At 43.9% G+C, this 22,772-nt stretch overlaps 1 protein-coding gene across 1 annotated transcript in view; it reads right to left on the minus strand.

Moving 5' to 3' along the window:
* Positions 1-22,772, minus strand: part of LOC128660054 (gastrula zinc finger protein XlCGF26.1) — a 91,232-nt gene that overhangs the window by 34,050 nt on the left and 34,410 nt on the right. Inside the window, exons 4-5 of the mRNA XM_053713652.1 lie at positions 21,390-21,503; positions 16,494-16,595 (exon numbers count right to left, since the gene is read on the minus strand). Coding sequence (XP_053569627.1) covers positions 16,494-16,595; positions 21,390-21,503 — 216 coding nt within the window. The remainder of the gene's footprint in view (positions 1-16,493; positions 16,596-21,389; positions 21,504-22,772) is intronic.

The following is a 22,772-nucleotide window of genomic DNA, read 5'->3' on the forward strand; positions in this document are numbered from 1 at the left end:
CGTACAATCAGAGAGGAAGACAAGCAGCACAAGGTCTTGTTAGATCAGGTATATCACGCGTACAGTCAGAGAGGAAGACAAGCAGCACCAGCTGTTGTTAGATCAGGTACATCACACTTACAGTCAAAGGGGAAGACAAGTAGCACCAGGTCTTGTTAGATCAGGTACATCACACGTACAGTTAGAGGGGAAGACAAGTAGCACTAGGTCTTGTTAGATCAGGTACATCACACGTACAGTCAGAGAGGAAGACAAGCAGCACCAGGTCTCGTTAGATCAGGTACATCACACGTACAGTCAGAGGGAACACAAGCTGCACCAGGTCTTGTTAGATCAGGTACATCACACGTACAGACAGAGAGGAAGACAAGCAGCACCAGGTCTAGTTAGATCAGTTACATCACACGTACAGTCAGAGGGGAAGACAAACAGCACCAGGTCTTGTTAGATCAGGTACATCACACTACAGTCAGAGGGGACGACAAGTAGCACGAGGTCTTGTTAGATCAGGTACATCACACGTACAGTCAGAGAGAGGAAGACAAGCAGCACCAGGTCTAGTTAGATCAGTTACATCACACGTACAGTCAGAGGGGAAGACAAACAGCACCAGGTCTAGTTAGATCAGGTACATCACACGTACAGTCAGAGAGGAAGACAAGCAGCACCAGGTCTCGTTAGATCAGGTACATCACACGTACAGTCAGAGAGGAAGACAAGCAGCACCAGCTGTTGTTAGATCAGGTACATCACACGTACAGTCAAAAGGGAAGACAAGTAGCACCAGGTCTTGTTAGATCAGGTACATCACACGTACAGTTAGAGGGGAAGACAAGTAGCACTAGGTCTTGTTACATCAGGTACATCACACGTACAGTCAGAGAGGAAGACAAGTAGCACTAGGTCTTGTTAGATCAGGTACATCACACGTACAGTAAGAGAGGAAGACAAGCAGCACCAGCTGTTGTTAGATCAGGTACATCACACGTACAGTCAAAGGGGAAGACAAGTAGTACCAGGTCTTGTATGATCAGGTACATCACACATACAGTCAAAGAGGAAAACAAACCGCACCAGGTCTTGTTAGATCAGGTACATCACACGTACAGTCAGAGAGGAAGACAAGCAGCACCAGGTCTTGTTAGATCAGGTACATCACACGTACAGTAAAAGAGAAAGACAAGCAGCACTAGCTCTTGTTAGATCAGGTACATCACACGTACAGTCAGAGAGGAAGACGAGCAGCACCAGGTCTTGTTAGATCAGGTACATCACACGTACATTCAGAGAGGAAGACAAACAGCACCAGGTCTTGTTAGATCAGGTACATCACACGTACAGACAGAGAGGAAGACAAGCAGCACCAGGTCTTGTTAGATCAGGTACATCACACTACAGTCAGAGGGGACGACAAGTAGCACGAGGTCTTGTTAGATCAGGTACATCACACGTACAGTCAGAGAGAGGAAGACAAGCAGCACCAGGTCTAGTTAGATCAGTTACATCACACGTACAGTCAGAGGGGAAGACAAACAGCACCAGGTCTAGTTAGATCAGGTACATCACACGTACAGTCAGAGAGGAAGACAAGCAGCACCAGGTCTCGTTAGATCAGGTACATCACACGTACAGTCAGAGAGGAAGACAAGCAGCACCAGCTGTTGTTAGATCAGGTACATCACACGTACAGTCAAAAGGGAAGACAAGTAGCACCAGGTCTTGTTAGATCAGGTACATCACACGTACAGTTAGAGGGGAAGACAAGTAGCACTAGGTCTTGTTACATCAGGTACATCACACGTACAGTCAGAGAGGAAGACAAGTAGCACTAGGTCTTGTTAGATCAGGTACATCACACGTACAGTAAGAGAGGAAGACAAGCAGCACCAGCTGTTGTTAGATCAGGTACATCACATGTACAGTCAAAGGGGAAGACAAGTAGTACCAGGTCTTGTATGATCAGGTACATCACACATACAGTAAAAGAGAAAGACAAGCAGCACTAGCTCTTGTTAGATCAGGTACATCACACGTACAGTCAGAGAGGAAGACGAGCAGCACCAGGTCTTGTTAGATCAGGTACATCACACGTACATTCAGAGAGGAAGACAAACAGCACTAGGTCTGGTTAGATCAGGCACATCATACATACAGTCAGAGAGGAAAACAAGCAGCACTAGGTCTGGTTAGATCAAGTACATCACACGTACAGTCAGAGAGGAAAACAAGCAGCACTAGGTCTGGTTAGATCAGGTACATCACACGTACAGTCAGACAGGAAGACAAGCAGCACCAGGTCTTGTTAGATCAGGTACATCACACGTACAGTCAGAGAGGAAAACAAGCAGCACTAGGTCTGGTTAGATCAGGTACATCATACGTACAGTCAGAGAGGAAAACATGCAGCACTAGGTCTGGTTAGATCAGGTACATCACACGTACAGTCAGACAGGAAGACAAGCAGCACCAGGTCTTGTTAGATCAGGTACATCACACGTACATTCAGAGAGGAAGACAAACAGCACTAAGCCTTGTTAGATCAGGTACATCACACGTACATTCAGAGAGGAAAACAAACAGCACTAAGCCTTGTTAGATCAGGTACATCACACGTACAGTCAGAGAGGAAAACAAGCAGCACTAGGTCTGGTTAGATCCGGTACATCACACGTACAGTCAGACAGGAAGACAAGCAGCACCAGATCTTGTTAGATCAGGTACATCACACTTACAGTCAGAGGGGAAGACAAGTAGCTCCAGGTCTTGTTAGATCATGTACGTTACACGTGCAGTCAGAGAGGAAGACAAACAGCACCAAGTCTTGTTAGATCAAGTACATCACACGTACAGTCAGAGAGGAAGACAAGCAGCACCAGGTCTTGTTAGATCAGGTACATCACACGTACAGTCAGAGAGGAAGAAAAGCAGCACCAAGTCTTGTTAGATCAGGTACATCACACGTACAGTCAGAGAGGAAGACAAGCAGCACCAGGTCTTGTTAGATCAGGTACATCACACTTACAGTCAGAGAGGAAGACAAGCAGCACCAAGTCTTGTTAGATCAGGTACATCACACGTACAGTCAGAGAGGAAGACAAGCAGCACCAGGTCTTGTTAGATCAGGTACATCACACGTACAGTCAGAGGGGAAGACAAGTAGCACCAGGTCTTGTTAGATCAGGTACATCACACGTACAGTCAGAGGGGAAGACAAGCAGCACCAGGTCTTGTTAGATCAGGTACATCACACGTGCAGTCAATAGGCAAGACAAACAGCACCAGTTGTTGTTAGATCAGATACATCAAACATACAGTCAAAGGGGAAGGCAAACAGCACCAGGTCTTGTTAGATCAGGTACATCACACGTACAGTCAGAGAGGAAGACAAACAGCACCAGGTCTTGTTAGATCAGGTACATCACACGTACAGTCAGAGAGGAAGACAAACAGCACCAGGTCTTGTTAGATCAGGTACATCACACGTACAGTCAGAGAGGAAGACAAGCAGCACCAGGTCTTGTTAGATCAGGTACATCACACGCACAGTCAGAGGGGAACACAAGCAGCACCAGGTCTTGTTAGATCAGGTACATCACACGTACAGTCAGAGAGGAAGACAAGCAGCACCAGATCATGTTAGATCAGGTACATCACACGTACAGTCAGAGGGGAACACAAGCAGCACCAGGTCTCGTTAGATCAGGTACATCACACGTTCAGTCAGAGGGGAACACAAGCAGCACCAGGTCTTGTTAGATCAGGTACATCACACGAACAGTAAGAGAGGAAGACAAGCAGCACCAGCTGTTGTTAGATCAGGTACATCACACGAGCAGTCAAAGGGGAAGACAAGTAGCACCAGGTCTTGTTAGATTAGGTATATCACACGTACAGTCAGAGAGGAAGACAAGCAGCACCAGCTGTTGTTAGATCAGGTACATCACACGTACAGTCAAAGGGGAAGACAAGTAGCACCAGGTCTTGTTAGATCAGGTACATCACACGTACAGTCAGAGAGGAAGACAAGTAGCACCAGGTCTTGTTAGATCAGGTACATCACACGTACAGTTAGGGTGGAAGACAAATAGCACCAAGTCTTGATAGATCAGGTACATCACACGTACAGTCAGAGAGAAAGACAAGCAGCACCAGGTCTTGTTAGATCAGGTACATCACACTTACAGTCAGAGAGGAAGACAAGCAGCACTAGCTCTTGTTAGATCAGGTACATCACAAGTACAGTCAGAGGAGAACACAAGCAGCACCAGGTCTTGTCAGATCAGGTACATCACACTTACAGTCAGAGAGGAAGACAAGCAGCACCAGGTCTTGTTAGATCAGGTACATCATACTTACAGTCAGAGAGGAAGACAAACAGCACTAGGTCTTGTTAGATCAGGTACATAACACGTACAGTCAGAGAGGAAGACAAGCAGCACCAGGTCTTGTTAGATCAGGTACATAACACGTACAGTCAGAGAGGAAGACAAGCAGCACCAGGTCTTGTTAGATCAGGTACATCACACGTACAGTCAGAGGGGAACACAAGCAGCACCAGGTCTTGTTAGATCAGGTACATTACACTTACAGTCAGAGAGGAAGACAAGCAGCGCCAAGTCTTGATAGATCAGGTACATCACACGTACAGTCAGAGAAGAAGACAAGCAGAACCAGGTCTTGTTAGATCATGTACAGCACACGTACAGTCAGAGAGGAAGACAAGCAGCACCAGCTGTTGTTAGATCAGGTACATCACACGTACAGTCAGAGGGGAAGACAAGCAGCACCAGGTCTTGTCAGATCAGGTATCACACATACAGTCAGAGAGAAGAAGACGAGCAGCACCAGGTCTTGTTAGATCAGGTATATCACACGTACATTTAGAGAGGAAGACAAACCGCACTAAGTCTTTTTAGATCAGGTACATCACACGTACAGTCAGAGAGGAACACAAGCAGCACTAGGTCTGGTTAGATCAGGAACATCACACGTACAGTCAGACAGGAAGACAAGCAGCACCAGGTCTTGTTAGATCAGGTACATCACACGTACATTCAGAGAGGAAGACAAACAGCACCAGGTCTTGTTAGATCAGGTACATCACACGTACAGACAGAGAGGAAGACAAGCAGCACCAGGTCTTGTTAGATCAGGTACATCACACTACAGTCAGAGGGGACGACAAGTAGCACGAGGTCTTGTTAGATCAGGTACATCACACGTACAGTCAGAGAGAGGAAGACAAGCAGCACCAGGTCTAGTTAGATCAGTTACATCACACGTACAGTCAGAGGGGAAGACAAACAGCACCAGGTCTAGTTAGATCAGGTACATCACACGTACAGTCAGAGAGGAAGACAAGCAGCACCAGGTCTCGTTAGATCAGGTACATCACACGTACAGTCAGAGAGGAAGACAAGCAGCACCAGCTGTTGTTAGATCAGGTACATCACACGTACAGTTAAAAGGGAAGACAAGTAGCACCAGGTCTTGTTAGATCAGGTACATCACACGTACAGTTAGAGGGGAAGACAAGTAGCACTAGGTCTTGTTACATCAGGTACATCACACGTACAGTCAGAGAGGAAGACAAGTAGCACTAGGTCTTGTTAGATCAGGTACATCACACGTACAGTAAGAGAGGAAGACAAGCAGCACCAGCTGTTGTTAGATCAGGTACATCACATGTACAGTCAAAGGGGAAGACAAGTAGTACCAGGTCTTGTATGATCAGGTACATCACACATACAGTCAAAGAGGAAAACAAACCGCACCAGGTCTTGTTAGATCAGGTACATCACACGTACAGTCAGAGAGGAAGACAAGCAGCACCAGGTCTTGTTAGATCAGGTACATCACACGTACAGTAAAAGAGAAAGACAAGCAGCACTAGCTCTTGTTAGATCAGGTACATCACACGTACAGTCAGAGAGGAAGACGAGCAGCACCAGGTCTTGTTAGATCAGGTACATCACACGTACATTCAGAGAGGAAGACAAACAGCACTAGGTCTGGTTAGATCAGGCACATCATACATACAGTCAGAGAGGAAAACAAGCAGCACTAGGTCTGGTTAGATCAAGTACATCACACGTACAGTCAGAGAGGAAAACAAGCAGCACTAGGTCTGGTTAGATCAGGTACATCACACGTACAGTCAGACAGGAAGACAAGCAGCACCAGGTCTTGTTAGATCAGGTACATCACACGTACAGTCAGAGAGGAAGACAAGCAGCACCAGGTCTTGTTAGATCAGGTACATCATACGTACAGTCAGAGAGGAAAACATGCAGCACTAGGTCTGGTTAGATCAGGTACATCACACGTACAGTCAGACAGGAAGACAAGCAGCACCAGGTCTTGTTAGATCAGGTACATCACACGTACATTCAGAGAGGAAGACAAACAGCACTAAGCCTTGTTAGATCAGGTACATCACACGTACATTCAGAGAGGAAAACAAACAGCACTAAGCCTTGTTAGATCAGGTACATCACACGTACAGTCAGAGAGGAAAACAAGCAGCACTAGGTCTGGTTAGATCCGGTACATCACACGTACAGTCAGACAGGAAGACAAGCAGCACCAGATCTTGTTAGATCAGGTACATCACACTTACAGTCAGAGGGGAAGACAAGTAGCTCCAGGTCTTGTTAGATCATGTACGTTACACGTGCAGTCAGAGAGGAAGACAAACAGCACCAAGTCTTGTTAGATCAAGTACATCACACGTACAGTCAGAGAGGAAGACAAGCAGCACCAGGTCTTGTTAGATCAGGTACATCACACTTACAGTCAGAGAGGAAGAAAAGCAGCACCAAGTCTTGATAGATCAGGTACATCACACGTACAGTCAGAGAGGAAGACAAGCAGCACCAGGTCTTGTTAGATCAGGTACATCACACTTACAGTCAGAGAGGAAGACAAGCAGCACCAGGTCTTGTTAGATCAGGTACATAACACGTACAGTCAGAGAGGAAGACAAGCAGCACCAGGTCTTGTTAGATCAGGTACATCACACGTACAGTCAGAGGGGAAGACAAGTAGCACCAGGTCTTGTTAGATCAGGTACATCACACGTACAGTCAGAGGGGAAGACAAGCAGCACCAGGTCTTGTTAGATCAGGTACATCACACATGCAGTCAATAGGCAAGACAAACAGCACCAGTTGTTGTTAGATCAGATACATCAAACATACAGTCAAAGGGGAAGGCAAACAGCACCAGGTCTTGTTAGATCAGGTACATCACACGTACAGTCAGAGAGGAAGACAAACAGCACCAGGTCTTGTTAGATCAGGTACATCACACATACAGTCAGAGAGGAAGACAAACAGCACCAGGTCTTGTTAGATCAGGTACATCACACGTACAGTCAGAGAGGAAGACAAGCAGCACCAGGTCTTGTTAGATCAGGTACATCACACGCACAGTCAGAGGGGAACACAAGCAGCACCAGGTCTTGTTAGATCAGGTACATCACACGTACAGTCAGAGAGGAAGACAAGCAGCACCAGATCATGTTAGATCAGGTACATCACACGTACAGTCAGAGGGGAACACAAGCAGCACCAGGTCTCGTTAGATCAGGTACATCACACGTTCAGTCAGAGGGGAACACAAGCAGCACCAGGTCTTGTTAGATCAGGTACATCACACGAACAGTAAGAGAGGAAGACAAGCAGCACCAGCTGTTGTTAGATCAGGTACATCACACGAGCAGTCAAAGGGGAAGACAAGTAGCACCAGGTCTTGTTAGATTAGGTATATCACACGTACAGTCAGAGAGGAAGACAAGCAGCACCAGCTGTTGTTAGATCAGGTACATCACACGTACAGTCAAAGGGGAAGACAAGTAGCACCAGGTCTTGTTAGATCAGGTACATCACACGTACAGTCAGAGAGGAAGACAAGTAGCACCAGGTCTTGTTAGATCAGGTACATAACACGTACAGTCAGAGGGGAACACAAACAGCACCAGGTCTTGTTAGATCAGGTACATCACACGTACAGTTAGGGTGGAAGACAAATAGCACCAAGTCTTGATAGATCAGGTACATCACACGTACAGTCAGAGAGAAAGACAAGCAGCACCAGGTCTTGTTAGATCAGGTACATCACACTTACAGTCAGAGAGGAAGACAAGCAGCACTAGCTCTTGTTAGATCAGGTACATCACAAGTACAGTCAGAGGAGAACACAAGCAGCACCAGGTCTTGTCAGATCAGGTACATCACACTTACAGTCAGAGAGGAAGACAAGCAGCACCAGGTCTTGTTAGATCAGGTACATCATACTTACAGTCAGAGAGGAAGACAAACAGCACTAGGTCTTGTTAGATCAGGTACATAACACGTACAGTCAGAGAGGAAGACAAGCAGCACCAGGTCTTGTTAGATCAGGTACATAACACGTACAGTCAGAGAGGAAGACAAGCAGCACCAGGTCTTGTTAGATCAGGTACATCACACGTACAGTCAGAGGGGAACACAAGCAGCACCAGGTCTTGTTAGATCAGGTACATTACACTTACAGTCAGAGAGGAAGACAAGCAGCACCAGGTCTCGTTAGATCAGGTACATCACACGTACAGTCAGAGAGGAAGACAAGCAGCACCAGCTGTTGTTAGATCAGGTACATCACACGTACAGTCAAAAGGGAAGACAAGTAGCACCAGGTCTAGTTAGATCAGGTACATCACACGTACAGTCAGAGAGGAAGACAAGCAGCACCAGGTCTCGTTAGATCAGGTACATCACACGTACAGTCAGAGAGGAAGACAAGCAGCACCAGCTGTTGTTAGATCAGGTACATCACACGTACAGTCAAAAGGGAAGACAAGTAGCACCAGGTCTTGTTAGATCAGGTACATCACACGTACAGTTAGAGGGGAAGACAAGTAGCACTAGGTCTTGTTACATCAGGTACATCACACGTACAGTCAGAGAGGAAGACAAGTAGCACTAGGTCTTGTTAGATCAGGTACATCACACGTACAGTAAGAGAGGAAGACAAGCAGCACCAGCTGTTGTTAGATCAGGTACATCACATGTACAGTCAAAGGGGAAGACAAGTAGTACCAGGTCTTGTATGATCAGGTACATCACACATACAGTCAAAGAGGAAAACAAACCGCACCAGGTCTTGTTAGATCAGGTACATCACACGTACAGTCAGAGAGGAAGACAAGCAGCACCAGGTCTTGTTAGATCAGGTACATCACACGTACAGTAAAAGAGAAAGACAAGCAGCACTAGCTCTTGTTAGATCAGGTACATCACACGTACAGTCAGAGAGGAAGACAAGCAGCACCAGGTCTTGTTAGATCAGGTACATCACACGTACATTCAGAGAGGAAGACAAACAGCACTAGGTCTGGTTAGATCAGGCACATCATACATACAGTCAGAGAGGAAAACAAGCAGCACTAGGTCTGGTTAGATCAAGTACATCACACGTACAGTCAGAGAGGAAGACAAGCAGCACTAGGTCTGGTTAGATCAGGTACATCACACGTACAGTCAGACAGGAAGACAAGCAGCACCAGGTCTTGTTAGATCAGGTACATCACACGTACAGTCAGAGAGGAAAACAAGCAGCACTAGGTCTGGTTAGATCAGGTACATCACACGTACAGTCAGAGAGGAAAACAAGCAGCACTAGGTCTGGTTAGATCAGGTACATCACACGTACAGTCAGACAGGAAGACAAGCAGCACCAGGTCTTGTTAGATCAGGTACATCACACGTACATTCAGAGAGGAAGACAAACAGCACTAAGCCTTGTTAGATCAGGTACATCACACGTACATTCAGAGAGGAAAACAAACAGCACTAAGCCTTGTTAGATCAGGTACATCACACGTACAGTCAGAGAGGAAGACAAACAGCACTAGGTCTGGTTAGATCAGGTACATCACACGTACAGTCAGACAGGAAGACAAGCAGCACCAGATCTTGTTAGATCAGGTACATCACACTTACAGTCAGAGGGGAAGACAAGTAGCTCCAGGTCTTGTTAGATCATGTACGTTACACGTGCAGTCAGAGAGGAAGACAAACAGCACCAAGTCTTGTTAGATCAAGTACATCACACGTACAGTCAGAGAGGAAGACAAGCAGCACCAGGTCTTGTTAGATCAGGTACATCACACTTACAGTCAGAGAGGAAGAAAAGCAGCACCAAGTCTTGATAGATCAGGTACATCACACGTACAGTCAGAGAGGAAGACAAGCAGCACCAGGTCTTGTTAGATCAGGTACATCACACTTACAGTCAGAGAGGAAGAAAAGCAGCACCAGGTCTTGTTAGATCAGGTACATAACACGTACAGTCAGAGAGGAAGACAAGCAGCACCAGGTCTTGTTAGATCAGGTACATCACACGTACAGTCAGAGGGGAAGACAAGTAGCACCAGGTCTTGTTAGATCAGGTACATCACACGTACAGTCAGAGGGGAAGACAAGCAGCACCAGGTCTTGTTAGATCAGGTACATCACACGTGCAGTCAATAGGCAAGACAAACAGCACCAGTTGTTGTTAGATCAGATACATCAAACATACAGTCAAAGGGGAAGGCAAACAGCACCAGGTCTTGTTAGATCAGGTACATCACACGTACAGTCAGAGAGGAAGACAAACAGCACCAGGTCTTGTTAGATCAGGTACATCACACATACAGTCAGAGAGGAAGACAAACAGCACCAGGTCTTGTTAGATCAGGTACATCACACGTACAGTCAGAGAGGAAGACAAGCAGCACCAGGTCTTGTTAGATCAGGTACATCACACGTACAGTCAGAGGGGAACACAAGCAGCACCAGGTCTTGTTAGATCAGGTACATCACACGTACAGTCAGAGAGGAAGACAAGCAGCACCAGATCATGTTAGATCAGGTACATCACACGTACAGTCAGAGGGGAACACAAGCAGCACCAGGTCTCGTTAGATCAGGTACATCACACGTTCAGTCAGAGGGGAACACAAGCAGCACCAGGTCTTGTTAGATCAGGTACATCACACGAACAGTAAGAGAGGAAGACAAGCAGCACCAGCTGTTGTTAGATCAGGTACATCACACGAGCAGTCAAAGGGGAAGACAAGTAGCACCAGGTCTTGTTAGATTAGGTACATCACACGTACAGTCAGAGAGGAAGACAAGCAGCACCAGCTGTTGTTAGATCAGGTACATCACACGTACAGTCAAAGGGGAAGACAAGTAGCACCAGGTCTTGTTAGATCAGGTACATCACACGTACAGTCAGAGAGGAAGACAAGTAGCACCAGGTCTTGTTAGATCAGGTACATAACACGTACAGTCAGAGGGGAACACAAGCAGCACCAGGTCTTGTTAGATCAGGTACATCACACGTACAGTTAGGGTGGAAGACAAATAGCACCAAGTCTTGATAGATCAGGTACATCACACGTACAGTCAGAGAGAAAGACAAGCAGCACCAGGTCTTGTTAGATCAGGTACATCACACTTACAGTCAGAGAGGAAGACAAGCAGCACTAGCTCTTGTTAGATCAGGTACATCACAAGTACAGTCAGAGGAGAACACAAGCAGCACCAGGTCTTGTCAGATCAGGTACATCACACTTACAGTCAGAGAGGAAGACAAACAGCACTAGGTCTTGTTAGATCAGGTACATAACACGTACAGTCAGAGAGGAAGACAAGCAGCACCAGGTCTTGTTAGATCAGGTACATAACACGTACAGTCAGAGAGGAAGACAAGCAGCACCAGGTCTTGTTAGATCAGGTACATCACACGTACAGTCAGAGGGGAACACAAGCAGCACCAGGTCTTGTTAGATCAGGTACATTACACTTACAGTCAGAGAGGAAGACAAGCAGCGCCAAGTCTTGATAGATCAGGTACATCACACGTACAGTCAGAGAAGAAGACAAGCAGAACCAGGTCTTGTTAGATCATGTACAGCACACGTACAGTCAGAGAGGAAGACAAGCAGCACCAGCTGTTGTTAGATCAGGTACATCACACGTACAGTCAGAGGGGAAGACAAGCAGCACCAGGTCTTGTCAGATCAGGTATCACACATACAGTCAGAGAGAAGAAGACGAGCAGCACCAGGTCTTGTTAGATCAGGTATATCACACGTACATTTAGAGAGGAAGACAAACCGCACTAAGTCTTTTTAGATCAGGTACATCACACGTACAGTCAGAGAGGAACACAAGCAGCACTAGGTCTGGTTAGATCAGGAACATCACACGTACAGTCAGACAGGAAGAGAAGCAGCACCAGATCTTGTTAGATCAGGTACATCACACTTACAGTCAGAGGGGAAGACAAGTAGCTCCAGGTCTTGTTAGATCATGTACATTACACGTGCAGTCAGAGAGGAAGACAAACAGCACCAAGTCTTGTTAGATCAAGTACATCACACGTACAGTCAGAGAGGAAGACAAACAGCACCAAGTCTTGTTAGATCAAGTACATCACACGTACAGTCAGAGAGGAAAACAAGCAGCACCAGGTCTTGTTGGATCAGGTACATCACACTTACAGTCAGAGAGGAAGACAAGCAGCACCAAGTCTTGATAGATCAGGTACATCACACGTACAGTCAAAGGGGAAGACAAGCAGCACCAGGTCTTGTTAGATCAGGTTCATCACACGTACAGTCAGAGGAGAAGACAAGCAGCACCAGGTCTTGTTAGATCAGGAACATCACACGTGCAGTCAGTAGGCTAGACAAACAGCACCAGTTGTTGTTAGATCAGATACATCAAACATACAGTCAAAGGGGAAGGCAAACAGCACCAGGTCTTTTTAGATCAGGTACATCACACGTACAGTCAGAGAGGAAGACAAACAGCACCAGGTCTTGTTAGATCAGGTACATCACACATACAGTCAGAGAGGAAGACAAACAGCACCAGGTCTTGTTAGATCAGGTATCACACGTACAGTCAGAGGGGAACACAAGCAGCACCAGGTCTTGTTAGATCAGGTACATCAACACGTACAGTCAGAGAGGAAGACAAACAGCACCAGATCATGTTAGATCAGGTATCACACGTACAGTCAGAGAGGAAGACAAGCAGCACCAGGTCTTGTTAGATCAGGTACATCACACCTACAGTCAGAGAGGAAGACAAACAGCACCAGATCATGTTAGATCAGGTACATCACACGTACAGTCAGAAGGGAAGACAAACAGCACCAGGTCTCGTTAGATCAGGTACATCACACGTACAGTCAGAGGGGAACACAAACAGCACCAGGTCTCGTTAGATCAGGTACATCACACGTACAGTCAGAGGGGAACACAAGCAGCACCAGGTCTTGTTAGATCATGTACATCACACGTACAGTCAAAGGGGAAGACAAGCAACAGCAACAGGTCTTGTTAGATCAGGTACATCACACGTACAGTCAGAGAGAAAGACAAGCAGCACCAGCTGTTGTTAGATCAGGTACATCACACGAACAGTCAAAGGGGAAGACAAGCAGCAGCAACAGGTCTTGTTAGATCAGGTACATCACACGTACAGTCAGAGAGAAAGACAAGCAGCACCAGATCTTGTTAGATCAGGTACATCACACGTACAGTCAGAGAGGAAGGCAAGTAGCACCAGATCTTGTTAGATCTGGTACATCACACGTACAGTCAGAAGGGAAGACAAACAGCACTAGCTCTTGTTAGATCAGGTACATCACATGTACAGTCAGAAGGGAAGACAAACAGCACTAGCTCTTGTTAGATCAGGTACATCACACGTACAGTCAAAGGGGAAGACAAACAGCACCAGGTCTTGTTAGATCAGGTACATCACACGTACAGTCAGAGAGGAAGACAAACAGCACCAGGTCTCGTAAGATCAGGTACATCACACGTACAGTCAGAGAGGAAGACAAACAGTACCAGGTCATGTTAGATCAGGTACATCACACGTACAGTCAGAGAGGAAGACAAGCAGCACCAGATCTTGTTAGATCAGGTACATCACACGTACAGTCAGAAGGGAAGACAAGCAGCACCAGATCATGTTAGATCAGATACATCACACGTACAGTCAGAGAGGAAGACAAGCAGCACCAGATCTTGTTAGATCAGGTACATCACACGTACAGTCAGAGAGGAAGACAAGCAGCACCAGATCTTGTTAGATCAGGTACATCACACGTACAGTCAGAGAGAAAGACAAGCAGCACCAGGTCTTGTTAGATCAGGTACATCACACGTACAGTCAGAGAGAAAGACAAGCAGCACCAGGTCTTGTTAGATCAGGTACATCACACGTACATTCAGAGGGGAAGACAAGCAGCACCAGGTCTTGTTAGATCAGGTACATCACACGTACAGTAAAAGGGGAAGACAAGTGGCACTACGTCTTGTTAGATCAGGTACATCACACGTACAGTCAGAGAGGAAGACAAACAGCACCAGGTCTTGTTAGATCAGGTACATCACACGTACAGTCAGAGAGGAAGACAAACAGCACCAGGTCTTGTTAGATCAGGTACATCACACGTACAGTAAAAGGGGAAGACAAGTGGCACTATGTCTTGTTAGATCAGGTACATCACACGTACAGTCAGAGGGGAAGACAAGCAGCACCAGGTCTTGTTAGATCAGGTACATCACACGTACAGTAAAAGGGGAAGACAAGTGGCACTACGTCTTGTTAGATCAGGTACATCACACGTACAGTCAGAGGGGAAGACAAGCAGCACCAGGTCTTGTTAGATCAGGTACATCACACGTACAGTCAGAAAGGAAGACAAGCAGCACCAGGTCTTGTTAGATCAGGTACATCACACGTACAGTAAAAGGGGAAGACAAGTGGCACTACGTCTTGTTAGATCAGGTACATCACACGTACAGTCAGAGGGGAAGACAAGCAGCACCAGGTCTTGTTAGATCAGGTACATCACACGTACAGTCAGAAAGGAAGACAAGCAGCACCAGGTCTTGTTAGATCAGGTACATCACACGTACAGTAAAAGGGGAAGACAAGTGGCACTACGTCTTGTTAGATCAGGTACATCACAAGTACAGTCAGAGGGGAAGACAAGCAGCACTAGCTCTTGTTAGATCAGGTACATCACACGTACAGTCAGAGGGGAAGACAAGCAGCACCAGGTCTTGTTAGATCAGGTACATCACACGTACAGTCAGAGGGGAAGACAAGCAGCACCAGGTCTTGTTAGATCAGGTACATCACACGTACAGTCAGAGGGGAAGACAAGGACGCACGGTTGGGAGAGGCTAATCAAAACCTTACTTCTCCTGTGCACTCACAGTGGGGGGAGTAAATGTCATTTTTCTCACATGCACTTATTGGGGGAGACAAGAGCCTGGTCCCTCCATATAGAGGGGAGAAGAAGCAGAGCAGGATCTGCTCTCCTGATGGCATAGAGCTGTTCTGTGGAGCAAAAGTAGCACTGACTATTTGGTAGGATGGTGGTACTATCTGAACTCAGAAATCGGAGGGGCCAAGCTCCGTTTTTAAGGTGCCATGGTACAATCGAGCACTGAGATAGACAGATAACAGATGATAGATAGATTAATAGAAATATAGGCAGATAGATAGATATGATGATAGACAGATGATAGATAAAATATAGATAGATCAGTAAACAAAGGAAAAAGAGAAAGAAGGAAAACAAAGGGAGAGAACAAAGAAGGGATAGAGAGGGAGAACACTTACATAACAGGTTTGCATTATAAGGAGCGTGAGTGCTACCTGAGACAATGGTCTGTGCACAAGGTAAATGTATTTCCTCTTATAGGAGGCAGCTAGAATGTTTGTGATTAAGATGTGCTACTGTATTTTATTTCTGCTCACGTCTTTCAGCCCAGCAACCATGTGCTTTGAGTTCTACGCTCTAATAAAGTCCTTGCAATATATTTCATGCCACTGAAGTATATTTTTTTAACCGTAAACACATCGTCCCAGGGACAGAACTTTTTTTCACTTTCTGCGATGAGATTTGTTTAGTAAAAAAATTTCTGCAGGTCATTTTTAAAATAAAATAAAATTGTAAATTTGTCAGTTACACTAAAGCACCAGATCAATTGCAATGTGTTGGTTAACTGGAGAATAAAGCAATATTTAAAGTTGTATAATCTAGTGCAGTAGTTGAAAATTGCATTGCAAATGAGCTGCAGACAAAAAAAGTAATTGTAAATTTGCAAAAATCTCAGAGCCAGACAACAATCAATGCACTGCTGCTTTGCAGCACTACTGCATATTTGACTGTTGTCTTCAAACAGCACTTTGCTCTGGATGCACTGTGTTAAGGAAAAATATATACAATGCAGCCAGAGAACAGCTCTGTTTAAAAAGGAACAGCCTAATGTGGAGCAGGGCTGAAAAGTTAAAGTGCTAACAGTTCCTGTTCTTTCTGCAGACATGCTGCATTTTCTGCGATGACATCTCAGATCACTCTATGTTCTGCCTTGGGGCACATCGTCACCAGTGTTTTTATTTTACAAAGTAACATCACATTCTCACCGTCCGCTGTGGATGTAACATTTTCAATCTTTATCACTGTCACAGGATTCTCAATGTCCAGAACTTCTTTCTCTGTCTTAACCGCTAACATTTTGAGTGAACCTGCGAACAAGGAACAGCAAACCCATCATGTACAGCTGGTAGTGGTGCTGTCTAGTATTATCCTATAATATTGGTGTAGTAAATACAATTCCCAAAGAGTTCCAGCTAATTATGTTCCGCTTCTCTCTGGTCATGTGGGCTGGAACATTTATTTATAGATATAACAAAGAAGTGGTGCTGAATGACACGTTGTTGCATAAAAAACAAAAACAAGGATGGTGTTATCAGAAAACAAGACCATGCATTTGTGATTTACCTTTGTAATGTTGCAATATTTTATATTAATGGGACAGTCAACACCAGAATTTTTGTTGTTTAAACAGATAGATAACCCCTTAATTACCAATTCCCCAGTTTTGCATAACCAACAGTTATTATTATACACATTTTACCTCTGTAATTACTTTGTTTCTAAGTCTCAGCAGACTGCCCCCTTATTTCAGTTCTTTTGACAGCTGTCTCCATGGTAAATTCACATGCATGAGCTAAATGTTATCTATATGAAACACATGAACTAATGCCCTCTAGTGGTTAAAAACTATCAAAATGCATTTAGATTAGAGGTGTCCTTCAAGGTCTAAGAAATTAGCATATGAACCTCCTAGGTTTAGCTTTCAACAAAGAATACCAAGAGAACAAAGCAAATTGGTGATAAAAGTAAATTGGAATGTTGTTTAAAATTACATGCCCCATCTGAATCATGAAAGTTTTGGGACTTGACTGTCCCTTTAATAAAAAGTGGAACACCGGGGGCGTAGTTACACCGAGCACTAAGATGGATGCTTGAATCAGGAGCTCCAAGCATCATTCCTAAAAGAATGGTGAATAATCATCGCAATCGCCCCTAATCTGCAGCCCAAACTTATGTGAGCTAAAACTACCGACACCAACCTCACTGAACAGCCGATCATGGCTCGCGGCTCAGAATAGGACGTGCTGCAAAACACCTGCGCCATAAGGCCCGATTTGACGGCCTACATTGTGGCACCAGGTCGCTTCCATACTAGTGATGTTCTGATTACCAGGTAACTCAATATAGAGCAGTGAGTCGGAATCCCATGCCACATATTATGAGGGACTGAAACAGAAATTGAACACGGCGCAGAACAGCAACAGTAAGTGAGATGCCAATATTTGCCAGCCCATCTGGTCACGGCCCTTTCTTGGAAACATAACCTGTGACATACATGACAGGAGGGAGATTTGGTTTTCTTTACAGCAAATATACCTAGCCGTATCTGATACTCAGTGAGCAGCTGGGGAGAGACACAGACCCCGTTCACCTTACGTGCTAAACGGAATACAAAATATACAACTAGCAATAAGCTTCTGATATGTAATCACAGCAAACAAAGTGTCCAGCACCAATCTGCCAAATCAGGTGCAAGCTGCAGGGTCCTGTATTCACCCAAATGCAATCAGTGTACAATAAACAGCAGCACTACCTCTTAGGTCTATAAGACCTTAATCATGTTGCATGATTAAGGTTTTGTAGACCGAAACGTTGTTGTACTCTGTTGGTTATGTCCCAAATAAATACATAACTTTACTGTGAAGAGGTGGTGCTGCTGTTTTTGTACACTTTTGATATGCAAGACATACTGCCTATACAGTGCCTTAGAGGGGATTCTGACTGCCTTTACTATACACCACTATTAAAAAGATCCTACCAAATATTCAACACTAAGCTTACCGTGGAGTAGCCCTATAATCTCTTGCAAGCTCTATTGCAAGGCTTAGAAAGTAAATTAGATAATAGCTTCGAATCCCTTGCTACCACAGTGCGGGAGGCAACACTGGAATATTAGATTGCCCAGATACAGAGGCTATACTGGTGGATCGAATCAGCACTAGATGGAAGCACTATTGCCTACCTAGGTATCTCTTCAGCATAGACTATCATTGGAACAAAACAAAGTGGAGACTTTTTACAAATGGTTTGCTCTGTCTAAATCAAAAAAGAAAGGTTTGGGGTTTCATATCCCTTTATTAATCTGCCAGTCAGAGTTACACTTGAGTAAGATGCTTGTGAGTCACCTAATAGGAGACTGATTTATAGACAAACAAGATATTCCCCTAGTTTATTCTGCTATATGCATCAAGCTATGTAAATTGATATTTTTTTATGTTAATAGACTATGGGCGCTTGTATCTGGCTGACTAGGAAGTATTACATTACTAGCGGCAGCAAAGTATTTTGTATGATAACGTATAATGCTAGTTTGCACTATAGTGTGGCTCGGAATGGGACTAATTATTTATCAGCTAAAGAAACACAACAATGCTCCAAAAACAATATCAATACAATTTACCTAGACCAAACAGTTACCTGTCATACACATCAGTACTAATTATTACCAGAAAGGGTGAGTATGAGAAGGGCTTTGTGTAGAACAATCACCATTAAAGGGCCATTATACACTCAAAGAAATATGGGCTATTTAAATAAAGTATTCCAAAAAGATAAAGTTTGCAATTGAGATCTATTATCAATTTTGCTGCTAAAGCCCCTAAAAATGATTTTAAAGTTTCTAGTCCTCTGACTGCATATGAATACGTTTGTAGAACCGAATAGCTACAAAGCAAGGCTTTTTCCTACACTCCCTAACTAGTGTGCTTATAGCCAGCCCCCATGCTGGAGCTGTCTGTGTAATTGATAATGCAGTTCAATTACAATCCCCTCACCTGCCCTAGTCCGTTTCTCCCTCACTGTTTACACTGGGCACGGATCTCACTCCCCCTCCTGTCCTCACCGTAGCATTCTCTACCCTCTGTATCATGTGATAACCATGAGCGAATCAGAGACTCCTATATACACTGGACAGGGTGTAACATTTTAATTTTTTATGTCTTTTTCACCAGGGCTTGCATTCACTCAGGGGGGTTGATAGACACACTAAAACACACAAACAAACAGATATGCATACACACACACATCCATACAGACCAGCCCTATATATATATATATATATATATATATATATATATATACTATATATATATATATATATATATATATATATATATATATATATATACACACACACACACACACACACATAGGTTTATGTTATTAAAAGTTAAGAGGCTGAAGGCCTCCCCTTGATAGGGATCGTTTTAAGTTGTCACATTTTTGGTTCGGATGTTTTTAAATTTCTATTTCATTGTACACCACTGATATACTGGAATATTGCTGGCTTGTGAATTTTGTGATCCTCATTAGGAGAAACATTTTTTCTACGCTATATAGATACCTCATAGTATTGAGGTCAAACATTGTGAGTTGAATAACTATCTGTATTTTGGCTATAATAAACGGTATAACACTATTAGCCTCTTCTGGCTTGTGTTTTTTCTCCATATCTGTGAACTTAACGGCCTGTTTACGGACGGAGGGAGAGTTTATTGAGGGCCAAATTGGAAGTTTCTGTCTTCACAAGCAGTGGCACTTGAAGATTCCGTGACCTACAGACACTTTGATCCATACTCTGGGTGCGCCTGACTGATACTATCTACTTACCTCATATTGATTGAGGGTACATCAAGTAAGTGCACCTCTGATTGGGTGTGGAACCCTTGTCTCTGGCACCTACTACTAACGTTTGGACTGAGGACTTTTTGCACCCACCTAATTTCTTTTATTCAGATAAAATCTGCATTGATCTATTTAGTCTATGAAATGATTTGTTATGCTTTTTAAATACTTATTATATCTGCTTGACAGGTACATATATTAATTTTTCTTTTTATAAACATATGTCCTTCTATCATTGACATTAATGTGGCTATGGAATATTAGTCACCTGCAATAGTATCCTAAAATACTGGTATATATATATTTTTTTTTTTTCTTTCTTTGTATTTATTTTGAGAGAGATGAAAATTGCACAGTGAGATATTCTTTCCCTCTCCTGTCATACTTTTGAATAGAGCTTCCTAAACATTTATTCTTTTATATCTTTAAAGGGCACACACACATCACAATAAAATCAGATGTGATGAGCAACTTAAATAAACAAGGGAGGAAGGCTGGGAGCACTTGGCCCAGGCTGCACAGCAGCACACATCAAATAAACATCTGCCATTAACAGCATACATATATTAAGTCAGCAGCCCCCATGTCCATCTCACTGTGATTTACTGTCTTTTTGCCAGACCAGTGTAGAGAGGCTGTTAGTGCCGCACTCAGGAAGAGAGGAGGAGGGGGAGATTGAACTGACAGGAGAGTTCACCCGGTCATCGTGTAGCTACAGGAGCTCAGCAGGCTGCTGTTGGGGGCTGGTTCCAGCACTGTTACAGAAAGAAACAGATCTTTTGCAGAGTGCGCAGGGGCTGTGCAGGCACTGCAGGGAGACTTTGGGATCTGCTCTCCACAGAGTTCACTGGAGTTTCCTGCACTCACAATGAGCCGGTGGGAGGGGACATACACGTTTCTATTACTCACCGGGGGTGATGTCTCTGAGTCTGTGTGAGAAAATGTGCACATGTAAATTACTAGACTAGAAACATGAGCAAAATAAATTATGAGGCTACAAAGCAGTGTGTTTACAATGCCGCAGCCCAACTAACATTTTATTGAAATTTAAAGTAAAATAGCTACACAGTCAGTGCAGTGGCCGGGGCAAGTGCCGCCCCCAAAAGTTGCCGACCTAGGCACCGCCCTTGTTGACCTATGCCTTAATACGCCCCTGTCATGGAGTATATAGTATTTTTTCGGTAAATAATCTGGACACACAATTTTACAATCATTGCTAAGAACATTATAGTCACACAATAATATCAAATGTTTCTCACCGTTAGTTGTGGAGGTTACGTTTTCAGTCTTTATTGTGGTAACATAAACCTCAGTGTCTGGCTCCTCTTCGTCCGACTTCACCGTTGTACTCTGAGGTGGGACCAGTGGAAAACCTATAAATAAGAAAATAAAAAACTCACATATAAATGACAACAGATACTCACATTAATATATCCCAATTGTAATTGTAAATACTCAATGTAATTCAAAGGCAAAAACGTCATTAAAGGGACATAATACTCATATGCTAAATAACTTGAAACTGATGCAGCATAACTGTAAAAAGCTGACAAGAAAATATCACCTGAACATCTTTACCTCACAATTTCTTCAGCTCACAAGAGTAAGTGCTGTGTAAACAGTTATACTTCAGCTGGTGTGATCTCATGAGATTTCACAGAACTTAGTTCAACTGAATAGGTAAATAACATGACTGTGCCTGCACATGCCAGATGCACACTCCCTAGCAGGTCCTTGGACAAACATCCTGACTGGCTGCTTAAAGTCTCTTTACAGTGGGATGTGAATACTTAGGACATTTTGAGGTAAAATATCTTCCTTTTTTACATAGAGATGTTCAGGTGATATTTTCTTGTCAGCTTTATACAGCTATGCTGCATCACTGGTACATGATTATTCCCAACCAAAAACGTATATCCCACTTTGTAAGTCAGAACGAGAACTTAAATTTACAGATGTTTTGTGAGCTTGGAAGATTTAATTATGATTTTAAATATGTTTTTTTCACACCACTGTAGAACCATATGATCGGTAGAAGACCTCTGACCTCTGGAGTTGGTAAAAATCCCCTTCCTGCTTAAAGGGACAGTATACACCAATTTTCATATAACTAGACACTATAAAGAGTCATATGCACAGATACTGATTTAAATATCCAGTATAAAACCGTTTAAAAACTTACTAAGAAGCTTCCAGTTTAGCTCTATTAAACAGATAGCTGGAACACCCACTGCAAGTGTGAAAAAGCAGACACTCCCCTCCCTCTGCATATGAAAAGACTCTTTACCCAACCAGGAGCAAGCTGGAGTAGGTATACGTCGGTATTATCCTAAAACTTTAGGGCTTGGTTAGGAGTCTGAAAATCAGAGCAATGTTATTTAAAAATAAGCAAAACTATACTATACTATACATTTTTAAAACAAAACTGTATGGGCTATATAAATAGATCATCTACACATCTACAAAACATTTATGCAAAGAAAAATCTAGTGTATAATGTCCCTTTAAGTCAGTTCATTTTCATTAATAGAGAGTTAGACACAATGAGCTCAAGCTCCGCTCCTGCTGATGTGTGTTTTATTTTGTACTGATCAAAAGAAAGAAAAAATCTAGTATGAGGCATTGGAGATCTGGTGCTGACC

This window comes from Bombina bombina, chromosome 5, assembly GCF_027579735.1.
Source record: "Bombina bombina isolate aBomBom1 chromosome 5, aBomBom1.pri, whole genome shotgun sequence".
NCBI lineage: Eukaryota > Metazoa > Chordata > Amphibia > Anura > Bombinatoridae > Bombina > Bombina bombina.